The 21,002-nt window shown below is 39.0% G+C and overlaps 4 protein-coding genes and 1 long non-coding RNA gene across 5 annotated transcripts; all 5 read left to right on the plus strand.

Annotated features, from left to right (window-relative positions):
* Positions 1–1,296: 1,296 nt before the first annotated feature.
* On the plus strand, positions 1,297–1,863 carry LOC141364133 (histone H2A-like). The gene has a single exon (XM_073868229.1). The coding sequence runs from the start codon at positions 1,430–1,432 to the stop codon at positions 1,814–1,816; it is 387 nt and encodes a 128-aa protein (XP_073724330.1). The 5' UTR covers positions 1,297–1,429; the 3' UTR covers positions 1,817–1,863.
* Positions 1,864–4,652: 2,789 nt separating this feature from the next.
* On the plus strand, positions 4,653–5,476 carry LOC141364244 (uncharacterized). The gene is made up of 2 exons (XR_012369919.1): positions 4,653–4,741; positions 5,181–5,476. It is a non-coding gene; the product is annotated as an uncharacterized lncRNA (long non-coding RNA).
* A 352-nt stretch (positions 5,477–5,828) lies between these two features.
* Positions 5,829–6,736, plus strand: LOC129433306 (histone H3). The gene has a single exon (XM_055191904.2). The coding sequence runs from the start codon at positions 6,060–6,062 to the stop codon at positions 6,468–6,470; it is 411 nt and encodes a 136-aa protein (XP_055047879.1). The 5' UTR covers positions 5,829–6,059; the 3' UTR covers positions 6,471–6,736.
* Positions 6,737–8,229: 1,493 nt separating this feature from the next.
* LOC141364134 (histone H4) lies at positions 8,230–8,571 on the plus strand. Its single transcript, XM_073868230.1, has one exon. The coding sequence runs from the start codon at positions 8,236–8,238 to the stop codon at positions 8,545–8,547; it is 312 nt and encodes a 103-aa protein (XP_073724331.1). The 5' UTR covers positions 8,230–8,235; the 3' UTR covers positions 8,548–8,571.
* A 702-nt stretch (positions 8,572–9,273) lies between these two features.
* LOC141364135 (histone H2B) lies at positions 9,274–9,889 on the plus strand. The gene has a single exon (XM_073868231.1). It carries the CDS (start codon positions 9,391–9,393, stop codon positions 9,763–9,765), a length of 375 nt encoding a protein of 124 aa, XP_073724332.1. The 5' UTR covers positions 9,274–9,390; the 3' UTR covers positions 9,766–9,889.
* Positions 9,890–21,002: the final 11,113 nt, after the last annotated feature.

Consider the following 21,002-nt stretch of genomic DNA (forward strand, 5'->3'; position numbering starts at 1 on the left):
AAACCTGTATTTGTAGTTCAATTTATAAATCGAGTTATTTATTTCTCTTTTTAAATCGCTTTTTGAAATACATTTTGAAATTCCATTATTTAATTAAGAATTTGTAAATGCAATTTAAAATGATGAACTTATTGAGTGTTTTATGTTGTTTTTGTAAATTGTTATATTAATTTGAACTATTTATTAATGGATTAATATTTCATATCTATGTCATTTTTATAATCTCACTTTTTCTTGCCTAATAAAATGTTACATAATGATTTTTTTTGTAACTTTGTCTATTTATTTATAGATTAATTAATTAATTTTTAAACAAATCTATTAATTGTTATTTTTATTGTCCAGGTAGTTATTAAATATTATACCACGGGTCTGTTGAATGCTGCATTCTGATTGGCTGAGAAATGTTCTATGGGTGTTGATTATTTTTCTGTAAACCGCACACCTATCTTTTCAAATGTCTTAAAAATAGACACCAGAGCAATGTTTGTGGTAACCGTGGTATAAGCGGAATAATTGACTCCGGTCCTTTGAATTATTTGAAAATAATGCACACCTGCGGTGTAACGGCACTCCGCTTCGCGTCGTGCCGCATTACCACCTTGGTGTGCATTATTTTCTTATAATTCAATGGCCCGTCGTCAATTATTCCTTACTTGAAGTTCTTTATTACATTTTGCATGACTCTTCTGGTCCTCCATAATTCAGTACCTACTGTACAGTATGCGGTTTCGAACGCAACAGAATTAAGAATGACAATAGTACAAAAAGTGTACTATATTTATCTTATTACACCAGTATTTTGTGACCTTTTCTGATTCTGTAAATTCTCATATAAATATTAATCAAATATACTTTCTAATGCACTGACAAAAAGCGTATGCCAAATATATTTTAATTAATTTAATGGTACTTTATTGGCACAATTGTTTGTACATAAAACAACAAAATAACACAATGACAAACATAGTGTAAGTAAAATAAGGTGTTGGGTGATGTATAAAGTACTAAATATAATATATTATTTACATAATAAAATTGATAAACATAAACATAATATAAATATAATATAATATTCAAATATAAACATTTGAAGTAACAGCTGATGGGTGTTTGTCTTCTCCCAGTAACATCTGCATCTGATCTGCTTCTGTAGGGCTATGAATCTGTGACATGAGCTTTAAGATTTTGTCGTTTATTTGTCATATATCAATATATCTGTAATACAAACAGCGTCAGTAAAACAAGACCGAGCAGAAGAAATGGGTGGGCGTTGTCTTTTGGAGGAAAGTTCGGTGATTGGTTTAAACTTTCTACAGACTCTAACCAATCGGCGAGTGCCAAGCATGACTAAAAACTGAAACATCAACGCACTGACTCGCATTATTTGTATCTTTATCTTAGAAAGCAACGAAATTTTCAACCGAAAATGAGCGGCAGAGGCAAAACCGGTGGTAAAACCAGAGCGAAGGCTAAGACTCGCTCATCCAGAGCCGGACTTCAGTTTCCCGTCGGCCGTGTTCACAGACTTCTTCGTAAGGGTAATTACGGAGAGCGCGTCGGTGCTGGAGCTCCGGTTTATCTCGCCGCTGTGCTCGAGTATCTTACTGCTGAGATCCTGGAGTTGGCCGGAAACGCCGCTCGTGACAACAAGAAGACTCGCATCATTCCCCGCCATTTACAGCTGGCAGTCCGTAACGACGAGGAGTTGAACAAACTCTTGGGCCGCGTGACCATCGCTCAGGGCGGTGTGTTGCCCAACATTCAGGCTGTGTTGCTGCCAAAGAAGACAGAGAAGCCCGCTAAAGCAAAGTAAACTATCCAGTTCTCCAAAACTAAACAAAAGGCTCTTTTAAGAGCCACCCACTTGATCTATAAAAGAGTGAATTGTTTTTTTTTAAATGGTGTATTACAATTTAAACCAATAATTTACCCTTAAATCCAAGGCAAAAATCTAACTTTTTAGGATTAATGTTTAATTTCAGTCATTGATTTCACTTAAATTTAATTTTTCGGAATGACAATACACTTTTCACTATGTAGAGCTAATTTTATGTAAGAAGTAGTGGTGTCATGGTCCTGGAAACAAGCAACCATTCCATTTCTATTGTGAAGCCAACACGGAAGTGACTTATACTTAATGGGGTGTTTTCCTGGACAGGGATTATCTTAAACCAGGACTAGGGCTTAGTTTAATTAGGAAAAATAACTAGTTTTAACAAACATGCCTTACTAAAAACACCACTGGCGTGCATTTTGAGCCAAAACAAAGGGCACTGATGTATTTTAAAATATGTCAGTGCACGTTGTTTTCAGTTTGGACAGCTCTTACATTTATTTTAATCTAGGACTAATCTAATCCCTGTGTGTATTTCATACAGTAAAGACTGTGAAGTGTTTCATTTTCATTACTTTTAACAGACATAAGTCTCTGTAAAGACATGTTAAACTGCTTTTTGTAGAGGGAAAATTTGTTGTGCTTATTTATTTGATTCTCTGATAAAACAATAATATACCTTATTTACTGCAAGCAATATGACAAAGGTATGATATTACTGTGGTATGTCTTTATCTAGAGAAAATGTTAACAGTTACAGTCATCAAAGAGCTTGCATATCACCTTGAATATTCAGTATCGGTCATTGGTATTGTCCGATGATAAAGACTACAAATTGGTTCTCAGTATCAGCTGCAAAAATCCTCATCGGAGCATCCCTACGGCCCAGCAAAGGCTGTGATGTATGCCTGTGTTATAAATGGAGACATGTTAGAATAGTCTTGCCTCCTTAGTTCACTCCAAAATGGGCCAGTAGTATGGGTAGTATTTGAACAACTGTCATTTGACTTCCCAAAGTAAGAATCATTATGAAAGTAATATTAAAAGATGTGCAAATTTATCAATCATGCTGGCCACAAAATATAGAGACAATTACAAAATAAATTGAGAACTATTCCTGATTCATCCAGACATGATAGTTGAACAACTATGTCCACTAGTGCACATAACATACAAATTATATGCAAGTTGTATGCCTATATTATAACTATCAAAATGCATTTTTATTTAACTTGTTGTTTACTTTAATCTCTGCAGAACAGTAAGGTATTTATTTAATGTTTGGCCATTAAATGCATATTTCTGACACATGAAAATACAGCTTGGAGCGCTGGTTTAAAAACTTCTTAACACGCACCGGCCCGGCGGCGGGCCCTAGGGGGCGTTTTTACGTGTTTTTGTACTTTGTTTAACATCAAATATTCAATCAACAATCATAAACTTTGCATTATTTGAAAGTTTAAACACTCCAAATTCATGTTCTGAGCTTATTTTTGCAATCAATACACTGGTGTGGAAAAGATTAAATGAAATGCAGACGGAATGCATATAAAAAATTTTGTGGGTACTCACATGGCTTGCCATATGGTTCTGATAATTTCTGACAATTCCCAAAAACTTTAACGTACATCTCAGGGTAAGGGTCCACTCTTCAAAAAGCATCCCACGTTTTAATCCAAAACAATGAAAAATAGTGAGAAATCCAGCAATATCCTACTTTGTTTACATCCGCGCGTCCGATAAGTATGATCGATCATGTTTATTTCCTATCAAATATCGATTTTTATCAGTGAAAATCCATCTCTTCCTGCTTCGTTAGACTGTTCAGATAAATATCCCGCCCTATTTTTCTGTTTTGTCCAATCAGAAAAGGTTTGACAACTCAAAATCTTATGCGAGCAATGATTTGCCTAGATAGATGTCCTTCAGCTTACCATAGGCTTTTGACTGGATTACACCAAAACAAAGCCAGCCAATGCATAGTGAGCAAAGCTTTGATTGACAGAGGAAGTAACCAATCATGAAACGATTACAAGGATTCAACTTACGTCACTAAAGTGTACTTCTGCGTAAATCTACAGAAGCGCATGGAGAGAAATGCCCACGCCCCCTCCGTGCGCGTTTGTTTGTTTGGGTAGCATAGCAGCCGGCTAGGCACTCCGGAGCCGCTGAGAAACCTCTTCAAATGTTAGATATAACATCTCCATTGTGGATCGTGGACTGCAGATGACTTTTTTGTGTTGAAAGTGTTTTGGAGAAGTTGATAAAGAGCATGATCGCGGATCATGAAGAAGTTTTATTTTAATCCCAATCTACATTAATATGATGAATATGAGTTTACCATTATAATCACACGTAATTTGTTTACTATGAAGTTATGCAGGTCATGTGTTATGTTGTGTGGATCAGGAGTTTGTTTGCCATGGGATTGCTATTGGAACCCAGCTGTGTGTCTTCATGTTTCAGGGCACAAAGGATTTTAGTATTAGCAAATAGCCAAGGGTCAAATAGGTCAAGGAAAGGAGACACTGGTCTGGTCTGGGGACTGTCATGTGATTCTTCAAGTTACAAGCCTGAACAGAAACATATTGTTAAAGCATATGGAGGGGAGGGACAAAGACCATATATATTTACCAAGCCTGGCTGAGAGCTTCAGACTGATTTGGAGAATGTCCCCAGAACTTCACTCGGGTTCTGGGGAGATTCATCAGGCAGGCTCGGCTTCTTATTTTGTCCGGAAAATAAAAGTCTATCTCTTGAAATCAGAACCTAAGACTGAAGATTGTTTTATTTGAGGAAAAGGAAAACCACAACAATCAACAATGCAAGACTGGATATAAACAAAGCGCGTCGTCGAGGAGAGATGGACCGGATTATGAGCTCAGCTGCGCTCGCTTGGATAAAGTAAGTGGATTATTTTGTTGATTATTTATTTTACGTTACATTTCTTGTTTCATGTTAGCTGTTTTGATTATAAAGTAACACTGGAGATGACTAATATACGAGTTTTACATGGTTTCGTTTTTGTATGACATGTTATATAAATGCATCATATTTATAGCTATATGAATCAAATGCACAGAATATACAAACTAAAAACTAGAAAATAAGATATGTGGTGGAAAATATGAGTATTACCAGCTGAGAAATATAGGTTATTTGGCAAACATAAGACATTTGTAATTATAAATAAATATATTCATGTAATGTGTGTGTGTTTGTGTATATGTATTATGTTCATGTATATTACATCATAGTTTCTCATACAAATAGTTGTATGTCTCTAACTTTTGACTCAAACTAAAATCCTCTCTTGCTTTGTGTGTGATGTGATGTAAAACAGGACTTCAGCTGACACAGGAGGACTGGAATCTGGAGTGCATTCATGAGCGACCACATTCAAAATAGCAAGTATTTTGTTATAATGTGCAAATGTTTTTTTCTGAAATAGTTTTTTCTATGTGCTTTGGTGGGCAGAGAAGTTCTTAATTGATATACATAATGTAATATGTAGTCCTGACTCATTTTCTTTTTATAATCATGTCATATTGTTATCATGTGTATATTTGGAGTTTCCAAGTGCACTTTTTCTGAAAGGACGCCTGGACTTTTTTGAAATAAAAGCTCACAGAAACAACATTTTTTGGAGTATCATTCTCAAATTTGAATCACAGCATGGTCAGACATTCAGTTCACCTATATGGTGTCCCCAGGTGTCTCACATGACCATTTCATACCTTTTTTGCTAAGTGAATGTTATTTAAAGAAAAACGGAAGTAATTTAATGTATATTTTACCTTGTTTTACTCTGTTTCTTTACTACTCTGAGTTGTTATGACTATTAGGCAACAATATGTCAAGTGTCTAGTTTCAAACAAGACCAGAATTATGAATATAGACCATAGGGTTTAAGAGCTGCAGATGTTTTAGTTTGGAGTTGTCGTTTTTCAGAAAATGCTCAAAAATATAAGTGCTAGCTAACAGGTTAATGCATTTAAACAAGACAAAGAATGTCGAGTGGGGGAAACAAACCGCTGCTCGTTTGAAAACAAGAAACGCGCACAGTCATTGGCTAACTTTCTACTTTGACGTCACGCATTAGCCAATTATATGTCAGTACACTGTCGCCACCCTCTGAGCTCATGACCGACTTGTCTTTAAAAACAGTCTGCAGAAAATAGTTGTGTATTTCGCTTCGCAGAGAAGAGATTTGACTTCAGTCATGGCAAGAACAAAGCAGACCGCTCGTAAATCCACCGGAGGCAAAGCGCCCAGGAAGCAGCTCGCTACTAAAGCAGCCCGTAAAAGCGCCCCAGCCACCGGCGGTGTGAAGAAACCTCATCGTTACAGGCCCGGTACCGTAGCGCTGAGAGAAATCCGCCGTTACCAGAAGTCGACCGAGCTGCTGATCCGCAAGCTGCCATTTCAGCGTCTAGTGAGAGAGATCGCCCAGGACTTCAAGACTGATCTGCGCTTCCAGAGCTCCGCCGTCATGGCCCTGCAGGAGTCCAGCGAAGCTTATCTGGTTGGCCTGTTTGAGGACACCAACCTGTGCGCAATCCACGCCAAGAGGGTCACAATCATGCCCAAAGACATCCAGCTGGCTCGCCGTATTCGGGGAGAACGCGCCTAAAACTCAGTACTTCACCATCAAACCCAAAGGCTCTTTTAAGAGCCACCACAATTACACTGAACGAGAGATTTTCCCATATTGTTTATATAAACGCAGAAAAAAATTGTTTATTGTGAGGGTTTATTCAACTCCTTAATACATTTACCTAACATAACGCGTAGTGAAAAGATGAACAATTACAAGTTGTCTTTTAATGACGGGCTTGGAATGGCTGAACATCTCATTTAAAGCTCAGACAAAATACATTTTAAACTGGTCACTAATTTAAATTAGCTGTTTACGGGTTCATTGTTTAAAATACTGTAGCTTATGGGGTGGTTTCCCGGACATGGATTAGCTTAAACCAGGAAAAGACCTTAGTTTAGTTAGGAAATATAACTAGTTTTAACAATCATGCTTTACTAAAAATACTACGTGTTTACATTTTGAGGCAAAACAAAGAGCTGATGTATTTTAAGATATGTCAGTGCAAGTTGTTTTCAGTTTGGACGGCTCTTAAATTTATTTCCGTCTAGGACTAATGTTAGTCTAATCCCTGTCCGTGAAACCGCCCCTATAGAGACAGAGCGCAGCGCGTCACAACCTGAAAACCACGCCCACCGGGGGGGAAATCAATCCAACAGTCTCCATTGACTTTGTATTGCAAAAGGCCGCCTCCTTGTCATTTCTGGCTTATAACAAAAAACTGAATAATGCCTAAAAGCTGCTTTGGGACAATATGTACAGCTAACAAGCCAAAGAACACAGAAATAAGTTTTTATAAGCTGTCGAGCCGTAAAACCCAGTCTTTAAGGAGAATAAAGTGGATCGCCGATTACGTTTCCCCCTATTGGACGCAGTTTTACTAATAGGAGTACTATGAAAAGTTGCCTGTTTCCATTTCTGTGTCTAAACGCTCGTTTTTTGAAGTCGACAGCTTACAAAAAATCATTTATTTATTTTTTTGGCGTGTTAGATGTACACCTTGTCACACAGCAGCTTTTAGGTATTATTCTGTTTTTAAGTTTAATCTGTAAATAAGTTTTTATAAGCTGTCGACCCCAAAAAACGAGCGCTTAAAGACACAAAAATGGACACAGGCAACCCCCCACAGCACTTCCACTAGTAGAACTGCGTCCACTAGGGGGAAACGCAGTCGGCGATCCACTCCACTCTCCCCAAAGGCTGGGCTCCACGGCTCGACAGCCCACAAAAACCCACTTCTGGGTTCCTTGGCTTGCCAGCTGCACACACTGTCACACAGCAGCTTTTAGGCATTATTCAGTTTTTTGTTATAAGCCAGAAATGACAAGGAGGCGGCTTCTCGCAATACAAAGTCAATGGAGACGGTTGGATTGATTTCCCCCCCGGTGGGCGTGGTTTTCAAATTTGCATAACGACGCTCTGTCTCTATAAGTGCTCATCTAATTCTACAAGGAACATTTCTTTACAGGAATAACACCGCCTTTAAATCGCCGTTTATTGAAAGAATGCGCCACTTTCATTTCACTGTGTTAATCACACATTTTACTGTCAGATACAGCTGTTTGTACTTTGTGTAGTTTTCTTAAATAATATTAACGTTTTTAAAAAGATGAATATGTGAACAGATCGATAATAGCTCAAATCCCGCTCCAATAATAGAACGGAGGGCGCTCGTGACTTCTAACTGTGACACGTCACAGGCTCCGCCTTCATTTCTTGTATGTTTCCACTAGGTCCTGTAGGTAACTGTAAAGTCCTGTTTCACCGCATTGTTTCTCTTGCTGTTTATCAGATTGAAATCATGTCAGGAAGAGGCAAAGGCGGTAAAGGACTCGGTAAAGGAGGCGCTAAGCGTCATCGCAAGGTTTTGCGTGATAACATCCAGGGAATCACCAAACCCGCCATCCGTCGTCTCGCTCGTCGTGGTGGAGTCAAGCGTATCTCCGGTCTGATCTATGAGGAGACTCGCGGTGTGTTGAAGGTGTTTTTGGAGAACGTTATTCGTGACGCTGTCACCTACACTGAGCACGCCAAGAGAAAGACCGTCACCGCCATGGATGTGGTCTATGCTCTGAAGCGACAGGGTCGTACTCTGTACGGTTTCGGAGGTTAAACGATTAAAGTCCTACATAAACCCAAACGGCTCTTTTAAGAGCCACCCATATATTCACATTAAGAGACGAAATCTATGAAGTTTTTTTTGTTTAGGTTTTTACTTAAACGGTAAGAGTCTTGTAAGATTTTTTTTTAAAAACAAAAACGTTTCTTAACTTTGAGGTCTTAATATACAGCTATGTTGTTGTAGCCTTCCCTTTGCGCCGTGCTTATGCTATTATTAACGGTAGATTTCCTAAGGCTAAAATGTCATCCTCACACGCATGTCTTAAATATGTCGTGTGTATACTAGTATTTCTATATTTTTTTGCTTATTTACTCCCTAAAAGTTTCTATCCGGATAACAATGGTTCACTAAACAAGCCTTTATAAATCATCGATATTGTTACAAAAGCTGTGCTCTTTGTAATTTTAATACGTACTGCATTTCGGCGTTGAAATAGATCATGCTTTTAATCGTTTAATAAACGCTTTCGTGCAAAACTAATGACAGAAGAATGTCTTCGTGTATTTAAAAAGCTAAAAATACCGCGCAACCAATTTCCAAAGAAACATTGATATCTAAAGCAAATTGTTTTTTTTTTTAACGAGCGGGAAAATACAACAACAGAATGCCTGTGGGTGTATTAATTTCACACATGATGCTATGGGTGGGGCTACCGTTTAAACGCCGTTGATTGGCTTTCTTACGTCTTATCCACACCAATGAAATCTATTAGAATGAAGACACCCAATCAGCACCGTTTGCCTGTTGCCCTTAGAAAATTAGCATAGACAGAGAATAAATACTTCTTCACCAAGGCAGCTCTTCACACACTTTGTCGTTCCGTCTTGAGTAATCATGCCTGAACCAGCGAAGTCCGCACCGAAGAAGGGGTCCAAGAAGGCCGTTACTAAAACCGCAGGAAAGGGCGGTAAGAAGCGCAAGAGGTCCAGGAAGGAGAGCTATGCTATCTACGTCTACAAGGTCCTGAAGCAGGTTCATCCCGACACCGGGATTTCCTCTAAGGCCATGGGCATCATGAACTCTTTCGTCAATGATATTTTCGAGCGTATCGCCGGTGAGTCCTCTCGTCTCGCTCACTACAACAAGCGCTCCACCATCACATCGAGAGAGATCCAGACCGCCGTGCGTCTGCTGCTGCCCGGTGAACTCGCCAAACACGCCGTGTCTGAGGGGACAAAGGCCGTCACCAAGTACACCAGCTCCAAATAAATCGGTTGAATCTTTCAACACCCCAAAGGCTCTTTTAAGAGCCACCCACTTTATCAGCTAGAGAGCATCCAGTTTTGTTTAAAGAAATAAAGCAAGTTATTTTGCTTTTGTTCAAATTTTTTAAGCTTGTGAACCAGATAGAACTGTTGTATAATTTTCTGATGTCTGGACTATCATCGGCAGTTTATAAAAATATTAACCGATGCTACAATATATTTGTAATATATACATTCTCAGAGAAATCAAGTTTTAATTTTTGACGGAAAATGAATCCATAAGACTCGGAGCCTGCAGCTACAGACCCCTGCCCAGAGACCCGCATTCTCAGACCCCTTGTTTTTCGAGACTGCTCCACCTGCTGTTTGGAAGATCGTGTTAATAACAAATACCATTTTTTTGCAAATGCAAATTACAAGCATATCAAAAAGGGCCACGGAGGAACGGAACACCTCCTCATAGCTTCCTGCCAGGATAATGCCTGCATTTCACATAGGCTGTCCATATAAATTAATACATAAATTAATATAAAAACATTGCATATATGACACTAATAGAAACAATCCAATTGACAAACATGTTTGGGCCTACTTCAGGAAAAAGAAAACTACAAATAAACTCCACTTCATTCTTAAAGTTTTAGATTTATAAATCAGAGCATTGAAGTATTGAAAAAGAATAGCACACTGCTGCTCACTGTCCATGTAGACCGGCACACATGGCTTTATGGGGAACCAATTTGATGGTAGTGAAAATCACTGCAGCATTTGTGACATTTTGGAATTTCTGGAAGTGAATTCCCAGTTTGAATTGTTATATCCACCTTTAAAAAAGAGAGAGAGTCAAACTCAAATTCAAATTTTAAGACCACCCCACAGAGTCCATACAAGGAACCCAAACAAAAGGCCAAATGACACATTCTAGCTGACATGTTAATACCATAGGCTGGTTAATAAATAGTGTAGGCATAGTAAATTTCATCATTAGTCAATTGTATGAGTTGTAAATAGCTGGCAACAAATTTATATCACAGTTAAATTGATATTGATTCATTTTAATACTTACTTTTTAAGAACTCATTTAAGTAGTCTACATAAATTATATAAAGTAAAATAATTACTCCTGCATTAATTAAATACATTTATAGTTTTAGGAGAAAAGGTCCGGTAATTAAAAAAAAGGTCAAACTGTAAATCTGATTAAATAATGATGACATTCTTTGATATTAACACACTTTGGGGTGGTTTCCCGAACAGAGATTAGTTTAAGACAGGACTACTAGTCACTACCCTGCTGAAAAAACAGCATCAAACCAGCATGGACCAGCATGGGAATTATGCTGGTCTATGCTGGTTTAGCTGGTAGTCACCAGCATAGCAGCACCAAACACAACATATGCTGGTCTTGCTGGTATGCTGTTTTTTTCAGCAGGGTAGGCCTTAGTTTAATTAGAAAATATAACTAGTTTGTTCAAACATGCCTTATTAAAAACATTAGGCTACTTGTGTACCTTTTGAGGCCAAGCAATGGCCACTGATGTATTTTAAGACATGTTAGTGCAAGTTGTTTTCAGTTTGGGCAGCTCTTATATCTAAACTAGTCTAAAACTAGTCTAATCCCTGTCCGGGAAACCGCCCCTTAATGTATACAAAAAGTCCAAGGTTAAAAGCTAACGTTAGCTAGCTATATTATTTAGCTATAAATATTTTCGGGGAAAAAAGTAGCTTATCTGCTTATTATGTGCACAAATTTGGTTACAATTTATCTTTACAAATATTAAATGTACTACTGTATCGATGGGCTAAAGTAGTTTGATTAAAAAACAATTCGAATGAGTATGATTCACTTAATAAAATTGACGATACTCACGTTTCTTGTCATGCTGTCGAGGGGTCTGAGAATGCGTGTCTCTGGGCGGGGGTCTGTAGCTGCAGGCTCCGAGTCTGCAGCTTCATAATATTGCCATAATGATGGAATTGCTCACAAGCAAATATGTAAAGTCCAGGGGCGATTCTAGGATTTTCATTTTAGGGGGGCTCAGCCCCCAGTAAGGGTATGATTAAAAAATATTATTTGACTATTAGGGTTGTGTACTAACCTTATTGCAATCCACTTGTATTCCCTGTGTTTCAAATATGGGACTAGAACATTTTCAGTTGGTAATGGAGATTTTTTTACAATGAAGACTTGCAAATACACGACACACGTTTCCAGTACAAACACATCATTTTACTGTTTTTTACTGTTTTATAGTCATTTTATCTTATAGGTTAATATTATTAGTTGAAATAGCCACTGTGTTAATCTGGGAACAAATTTATACAGATCTAAAATATAGAAAAGGGGACTGACCAAAAAGTGATCTACCTTAATACTAAGTTGTCAAGATGCAGTATGATGTGGTTTTCAGGACAGGGTTTAGATTAATCCAGGACTAGGCCTTAGTTATATTAGGATGCTTATGTAGTTTTTACAAGCAAACCTTACAAAATATTACAGTTGTGCATCTTAAGACAAAACAATGTGACTGATGTATTTTAAGATGTTAGTGCAAGCTACTTTTAGTTAAGAACTAAAACTCAAACAGGCATTTTAGTCTTGAACTAGACTTAAGCCCTGTTTGGGAAACAGCCTATTACTGTAGTAGGTGAACCCTCAAAAACTTACTAGGAATACACAATGTATACTACCATACCACTGACAAATACACAGGTGGCATACACTTTTTAAAAGGAAGGATTTCAAATGTTGAAATATTAATATTTTAAATGAGACAAACATATTTAATAATTTATACTTTACGTATATTATTAGATAAAAAAAGTTATTTTAAAGAACTGCAAATATAAAGTGAAATGGCTTGATTTGCACTTTTGATCCAGTTTTTCCACAAAAAAACAAGTTTTATAAAATGATAAACTTCACAATCATGCATTCATGCATTCTGATGCATTCAGAGCAACAACTGTACATAAAGCAATGCATCACGCCAGCACCTGACTTTAAAACATGTAAAGTTAATCAGCAATATATAGATCTGTGCTTTTAATGGTAACTTGACTGACCTGCTCCCTTTTTGGCAAATATCTGTGATTTTGCAGCATCTCGCTGCGTCTGTTTCTCTCTGCTTCTCCTTTGCGCTGCATATTTGTTAGATAAAGCCAAAAAGACAGTGGGTTGCCGCCGTTAGGTCATGTGGTGGCATTTTCACACCGTGATTTTAAGAGGTCCGTCATTCATGTCATATTATTTCAAATGTCAACCTGAGCTGACTGCACGGCGGGTCAGAACAGCCGCCAGGCCATAATGGCCAATCCGCCCAGCACACACCTTGTACTACTGATGTTCGCTCTGCGGATTGAAAAACGCGCTAAATCCATGCTGACTCAGATCAGGAGAGCCGAAACTTGATGCAGCATTCCGCCTTTTCTTAAGAATGTTTTTTATAGGGGACTGAAGCGATCACAAATTAATGAATCAAAAAATTTTTGTAGGGGGGCTAGTTTTAAAAAGGGCCTAGTGATGCCCCTGGTAAAGTCGCATAATCTAATTTTGAGATTATTGAAGTAGTCATGACCATAAAAAATAACAAACGTAATTTGTGTTTAATGCTGTAAATGGCAGATAATAAGCTTTCAAGATATAAGTGAAGAGGGTCCGTGTAACGCTTCACAATTCAATTTAATACATACAATGTAAATGCAAAAGAAAAAAATGAATCTAAATGGGTTTTTTTCTCGATAACCTTGTCATTGGATTATTGTAATTTTGTCTCCTTTTCTTATATTTACTTTTACTAAATTGTAATTTGAGAAATTTAAATTTAAACAAAAGAAAACCAGGCTAGTTTCTTTTTTGTATTTTTCATTTTTCTGGTTGCTGTGGGTCGTACATTAGCATGGGTTTGACGAACACTCTTTCAGTGACATTTTACCGTATTTATTGTAATAAGCGCACATATGGATTATCCACGGCCTGATAAGAAAAAAATGAGGAGGACATTGAAGAGCTCAATCAAGAAGTAGTTGAAGCAGTAGCAAATTACACCAAGCACTCAGGGTTCATCTGTGTTGGAGTGAACCCTGAACAAAGTCAGTCTAAAGGTCACGTTCTTTCTGATCCCATTTTTTAAACCCTAGTTAGTGTGTAATGTTGCTATAATAGCATAAATAATACCTGTAAAATGATAAAGCTCAAAGTTCACTGCCAGGCGATATATTTTCTTTGACAAAATTCACCTTTCAAAGCCTACAGTGAATGACCGGTTTGGACTACAGCCCTTTACTTCCTGCTTTAATCATGTCAGTAAAACAGTTTTTTGACTAAACTCCGCCCACAGGAATACGCCAGTTATGCTAACAACAAGCTAAGCTGCTATCGAATCACAACACACTAAACCAGCTACACAATCAAAACTCGATACGTATTTCTGATGGAGGGACTTCATAAAAAAAGGAAGACATCATCCCGTTTTTAGGACAGTGAAATCCGCTATACAGATAAGTAAATTGTGCGAAAAATACTGCGTTTTTTTACACATGAAACATGAACACATATTGCGCACTGTAAATACAATCAAAGCTTCAAAAACACAGGAAGGGACCTTTAACACTTTATACAGTTTAAAATCTGTTTTCCCACCCCTAATGCTAATGCTGTACCCTTTAAGATGTAAACCGAGAATACCAATGTAAATGACTCATTTCCAAATGCTAATGCTGTAACCCTATAACATATGAATACTGATGTAAATGGCTCAGTTCCTTACAGTCACCAAAGGAGTACTTAATCAAATGGTCGAATTGATCTGATTAGGCTACAGTGCTCACCCAAGTGATTGGATGATGTGTGAATAGATACGGACTACCGGCACATCCGGGAACTTGACTGTAAATTTCGTCACCGCCCCTTTTCGGGGGATAAAAAAGCAGCGCTTCCATTGGCTTCCATTCAGGATAGCGGAACAAAGCAACGTTTTTACACAGCCAGCAGGCGTAAATAACTTATGAAATCACTCAGATTAAACATGTTGAGTATTTATCTGTCCATCGTGCCTGCCATAGAGCGCGAAAGGTACATTAACACATTTAATTTGGTCAATATAAAAACATGTCCCTTTCATTCTCACAGCTTCAAATTTTGTGTAACAACGCCATCCAGTGATTGCTGGAAATATCGCTAAGCCAGTTAGTTGTATGGCTGGACAGAAAAGTGGACTCATTACTCTAAATATAAAGACATAATAAATAAATACGAAGTAACTTTCAAATACGAAGTAAAATCATTCACTTGCTTCCCTGTTGACTCGATGAAGTACGAGTAATGTCCGGGTAAGACACGTCTGGCCAATAGGGAGCGTTGTTACACAAATTTGATGCTGGGAGAATGAAAGAGACATGTTTTTATATTGACCAAATTAAATATGTTAATTTATCTTTCGCGCTCTATGGCCGGCAGGGTGGACAGATAATTACTCAACATGTTTAATCTGAGTGATTTCATAAGTTATTTACGCCTCCCGGCTGTGTACGAAGGTTGCTTTGTTCCGCTGTTTTGAATGGAAGCCAATGGAACGTCTAGTGCGATTTCCCCCAAAAGTGGGCGTGAACCTGTTCAGAGACATTCTATGACGTTGCGCCGGTTGTGCGTATGTCTTTAATTAGCATTGACCCCCCCTCCCATTTGACATTTTGGTTCTCGAAGTCTAATTTTTGCTCTAATACTATAATTAAGATAATATACCTCTAGGTTATATGATCAGTGTATTGCTTGGACTGAGATTACCTCTAAAGTAATCAAACCTTTTAGGGGGATGAGCTTTTTAACACCTAAGTTGTAGTGGAATCTGTTTCAAAGGCAGTCTGTAATTCTTACACCTGTCAGTATTGCGATTGATCCCGATCACTATTTTTAAACATGTCCAGTAACAGTGTTAAGATTAAACAGAACAATATTCGCAGTTCTAACAGAAAGACAATCACATGCAGTTATTTTGCTATGACATATTTAATGTATCTTGGCTGTCATTTTGCCTTAGATATTTTGTACAAGAATGTAAGATATTAAGCCATGTATCACGTCAAATGTGTAATACATACTAACAAATACATTTATTTAACGTTACCTTATTACTTTTAACTTTACACTTCCTTATAAGTTCGTGTTAAAGGAAAAAATCATGTGGACTGGTTAATTAATTACTATTTTATTATTTATAATCAACACTTCTATAGATCTGTGACTACTAGGCAATCCAAAACTTTTGTAAATGTAACATCATTTACAGTTTTATTTCAGCTGCTTACACACAAAATTATTACTTGTCACACAATTTCTAAAACCTCACACTCAAACACCAGATACACACACTAAATCTTGAAAACCATACATTAATTTTTGGCCTTTTACTCAGTTTTAAATTTCATTAAACACTTTTTGCAAAACACAACACACAATTTTCTAAGCTACACACTGAAATCTGACAGGAAGTTTCTTGATTTCCTTTTATAAACACAAACAATCAAAATGCCACACACTAACACCTCACATGTGCAAACACTTGTTGCTTTACTTACAGTTTTTTTCCAATTGCTAACACACTAAAATGACATGAACAGCACAACTATTTAAACTGACACACAGAGAGCAACACCTCTTCTCAAGTCTCCAAAAGCCTAAACACATTTCCTGCTTTACACACATTTTGCAATTCACAATGGCACTTTTTAAATGCACTGAACACGGTTCTCTGCACAAGACACAACAATCTGACATAAAGTCACATGTTTGCCTTTTCAAAACACCACCATTCAAAATGACACTACACGAGCTAAATGGCCAATATATGTGCCACCTGCCCAAACACCTGAATGGTTAATTGTTAACACTTCAATCAGGATGTAAGCACTAGAAAAGACCACAGGTACGTCATTGGCCACAGAGCCATTATAGATGTTCCTGGCTAACGTGGTGGGAACATCACAATGTGTGCTGCCATCTCTAATATGGATGGTGTCCTCCACCATCATGCCAACATTGGACCATACAACACAGCCCATATTCTGCCATTTCTAGAAAGACTCCACAACATTCTCATACCATCAGAGTGTATGAATGATGTAGACCAAAGAAACCGGTATGTTGTAGTATGGCACAACGTGAGCTTTCATCGTGCAGCCCCAGTCCAAAACTGGTTTGCTGACTACCAAACATTTATCGTGCAATACCTCCCACCATACTTGCCATTTTTGAACCCCATAGAAGAGTTATATGAAAGGTATATGACCAGCAGCCCTTTGTGTGCATGCCTCTTTTGCAGACTATGGAAGAGACATGTGATGAGATTGATGTTGGTGCAATTTAGGGATGGATAAGGCGCTCAAGGTGCTTCTTCCCTCAATGTCTGGCAAGGGAATATATTGCCTGTGATGTGGACGAGGCGTTATGACTTGTTTGGTGAAAAATAAAAAAAATCAACAGCATGTGTGTGTATCTTCAAATATTTTTGTGCATATGAACAATCTAATACATATTTTAGTATTATGGCAAAGCAAACTAAAGAAAAGTGCACTTTTCATTATGCCCAACTGTGTGTAGTTGGTAATATGAATGAAGTGTGTTCCAATTTGTGTCAAAGTTTGATTTTGATAATGTTATATGTAGTTTCGGTTTGAGTGCTTCATTTTGCAGGATATATGTGGTATTTTGCTGTTTGGGTGTGTGGTTTTGTAAACTGTGTGAAGTTTTTTGATAAAACCAGACTAGTTTGCAAAATTGTGTGTTAGCAATTGGAAAAAAACTGTAACCCTGTAAAACCCTCGGTTGTAATATTACAACATCAGTTTTAAAACTAATAAAGTATACCTGTACATGGTTTTTTTTCTCTTTAAATCCACATATACACAACTAAAAAGTCCTAATGTTTAACCTTGCAATGATTTTGAATGGTAGACTTTGTAAATAGGTTTGTTTTCCTGGCCGTGAACTTACAAAACCTGCCTTGAAGAACATAACCTTTTTTACTGGACTAAATAAATCAACAATCACATAAGTAAAATGCCTAAAATATTTTTATATTTTAATCATTTTTTTTGGCAACAAAATATAATATTGATGTTAAATGTCTATTTTAAGGTTTTAATCAAAGTTTTAAGAGTATTAAATAAGTTTATAGGAAATAAATTATTTATTTGAGAATTTAAAAGTATTTATGTCGCAATATCTGAAACCATCTGTATCTTATTGTTTATAAAATATTATTTGCTGGTCCCGTTTTCTTGTCTGGGCTTTGTTTGTTCAAATATCTATTTGCTGCATACGGGCCAGGTGATAATGTTCTGGAATGTGGGGTGAGGGGTATAGTGATATTAGCATTATAAATACAACAACAACAAGCTTGCCAGATAGTATTGTGTGAATTCTGTGGAATGGTTGAATCCTTTGAAATGTATAAGTGTGATTGGAATTGATTTGCATCAAGATTAATAAGCATGGAAATAATCAGTGTGTTTTTTATTTCAGAATGCTACTAGCCAGGACTGTCTTATCTACAATGCATATGAAGTCATTTATATCATACAAATTTGAAAAAGTGACTTTGAGATGGAACTCTGAAATAACTGATGAGGAGGAATGTGGTGATGCCTCTTAACTATAAAAGAGAAATTAAAAACTTTATGTCTGCCCATATGATATGTTGACATGATGGCAACAAAACGTCTCGGTTACTATCGTAACCTCGGTTCCCTGAGAGAACGTGAACGAGACATTGCGTCAGTTAGCTGACGCTATGGGATTGATCCTTCAATCACGATTACCCTGAAGCCTTATTGCACAACGCCAGTGCAGTTGAAACTCGCGCTGGCCAATGACGCTCAAGACGGCAAAGGAGGCGTGGCCTTCTTACTATAATAGCAGCCGTCTTGAGCGAATATCTTCAGTAAAAACGACTGAACGAGCGTACAGCCTACGAAGCCGTGAGCACGGCAGCTAACGCAATGTCTCGTTCACGTTCTCTCAGGGAACCGAGGTTACGATAGTAACCGAGACGTTCCCTGTCGAGAACGTTCTCTCGACATTGCGTCAGTTAGCTGACGCTATGGGAGATTGTATAGAACCGCGCCGTGCATACGGCAAGATAGGCCAAGCATAACGAAGCAAACAGCATGCAACAATCTCAAATGACCAGCCGATAGCGGCATATCGTACTAAGCACCAGCCAAAAACCATAACAGAGCCAGTAGCGTGCTAGCGTAACACCACATTAAGCGGGTAAGAAGTAAACGCTAAAGAATTAAACAACATACCTAGCGAGCGGACGGCGTCCGGCGCACAAGTTGTAGAAGAGTTTAGATCATTGGACTGGCGGCAGTGAACACAGCACTCTTGCAGCCATATGTTGACTTGCCCAACGGGCGGACGAGATCCGGCGTTGAAGTTGTAAAATATAATCCACATGCAGTATTCATATGACTCAGCATCCAGGGAGCGGGTGATTCCCGGCGTCGGAAATGCAAGTGATAATCCACAAAAACCAATACATGGTGGAATTCTCGTAGTAAATAAATCGAATACTCAGCGGGCGAGCAGCGTCCGGCGCTAAGGTATTCTCAAGTCGGCGTCGGCGTAGCGCCGCCCCTCACACACGACCTGATAGAAACCATCAGGTATGTCAGACACTGGAGGTAGAGGGCGTGTTTACCGAGAGCACTCGGGAAGCCAATGAGGAGACATCCAGATTGTAAAACCTAGCAAATGTGTTCTGAGACGACCAGCCAGCTGCCAAGCATAAATCCTGAATAGATGCGCCTTTATACCAAGCCCATGACGATGCAATAGCCCTCGTAGAATGGGCTTTAATATCCAAAGGGCAACGCACTCCTTGGCTAGAGTATGCCAGTGAAATAGCATCAACCACCCAGTGCGACAGTCTTTGCTTGGAAACTGGGCGTCCTTTGGCGCTGCCTCCAAAACAAACAAACAGCTGTTCCGCTGTCCGGAACGGCGCCGAGCGATCAATATAAGCTTTTAGCGCTCTTACCGGGCAAAGCTCACTCTGTACGATCGCGTTAGTAGTCGCCGCGTCATCCGAGGAGAAGGCGGGGATAGAAATAACCTGCGCTCTAAATGGCGTGGATAGCGATTTAGGCACATAACCCGCTTTGGGTTTTAACGTGACATTACAGTTCCCTGGTCCAAATTGTAAGCATTCAGCGTTCACAGAGAGTGCATGCAGATCTCCTATGCGCTTAGCTGAAGCCAAAGCCAGCAGAAGCACAGTTTTTAGAGAGAGCTCCTTCAAACCTACCGTTAGAATAGGCTCAAACGGAGGAAGAGTTAGTGCTTTCAGGACCAAGGCCAGGTCCCAAGACGGTACGGTGGGTGGGCGAGAAGGTCTGAGGCGCCGTGCACCCTGTAAAAACTTCGCTATGAGCTCGTGTTTGCCCACCGAGCGCCCCCCAATCTCAGCATGAAAAGCTGCGATGGCAGCAACATATACTTTAAGGGTGGAGGGCATGCTTCCCGTATCCATTCTGTGCTGTAAAAAGGATAGAATAGCTGACACGGAGCAGTTCACCGGGTCAAACTCTTTTTCTTTACACCACGCCGTGAATACCGACCACTTAAGGGCATATAACCGTCTTGTAGCGGGGGCACGCGATTGCATCAGCGTATCGAGCACACTCTGCGGCAGCGCCGCGTCTGTTAGCGGTTCCCACACACCTTCCACGCGTGAAGTTTCCACTTCTCGGGGCTGGGGTGCCAGATTGATCCGTTCGCCTGAGAGAGCAGGTCTCGTCTCAACGGGATCGGCCACGGGGGAGCCGTTGACAGTTCCAACAGGTCGGGAAACCACGGCTGGTTCGGCCAGTACGGGGCGATTAGTGTCACTGATGCTCTTTCCTCCCTGATCTTGTGTAAAACTGACGGCAGCAGTTTTATGGGGGGAAACGCATATTTGCTGGCTCTCGGCCACGGCAACGACAGCGCTTCTCCGCCCAGAGGAGAACTCGTCAACGAGAAGAACAGCGGGCAGTGTGTGTTTTCCTCGGACGCAAACAGATCCACTTCTGCTTTCCCGAACTGACTCCAGATCAGCTCGATAGATAGGGGGTTCAATCTCCATTCCCCTTGGGGAATGCCGTTCCTCGACAGCATATCCGCTCCGCAGTTCATGCTGCCCGGTACATGCGTCGCTTTTATTGAAAGGAGATGACGATCCGCCCACAACAGTATCGTTT

The sequence above is a fragment of the Misgurnus anguillicaudatus genome, chromosome 6, assembly GCF_027580225.2.
Source record: "Misgurnus anguillicaudatus chromosome 6, ASM2758022v2, whole genome shotgun sequence".
Taxonomy (NCBI): domain Eukaryota; kingdom Metazoa; phylum Chordata; class Actinopteri; order Cypriniformes; family Cobitidae; genus Misgurnus; species Misgurnus anguillicaudatus.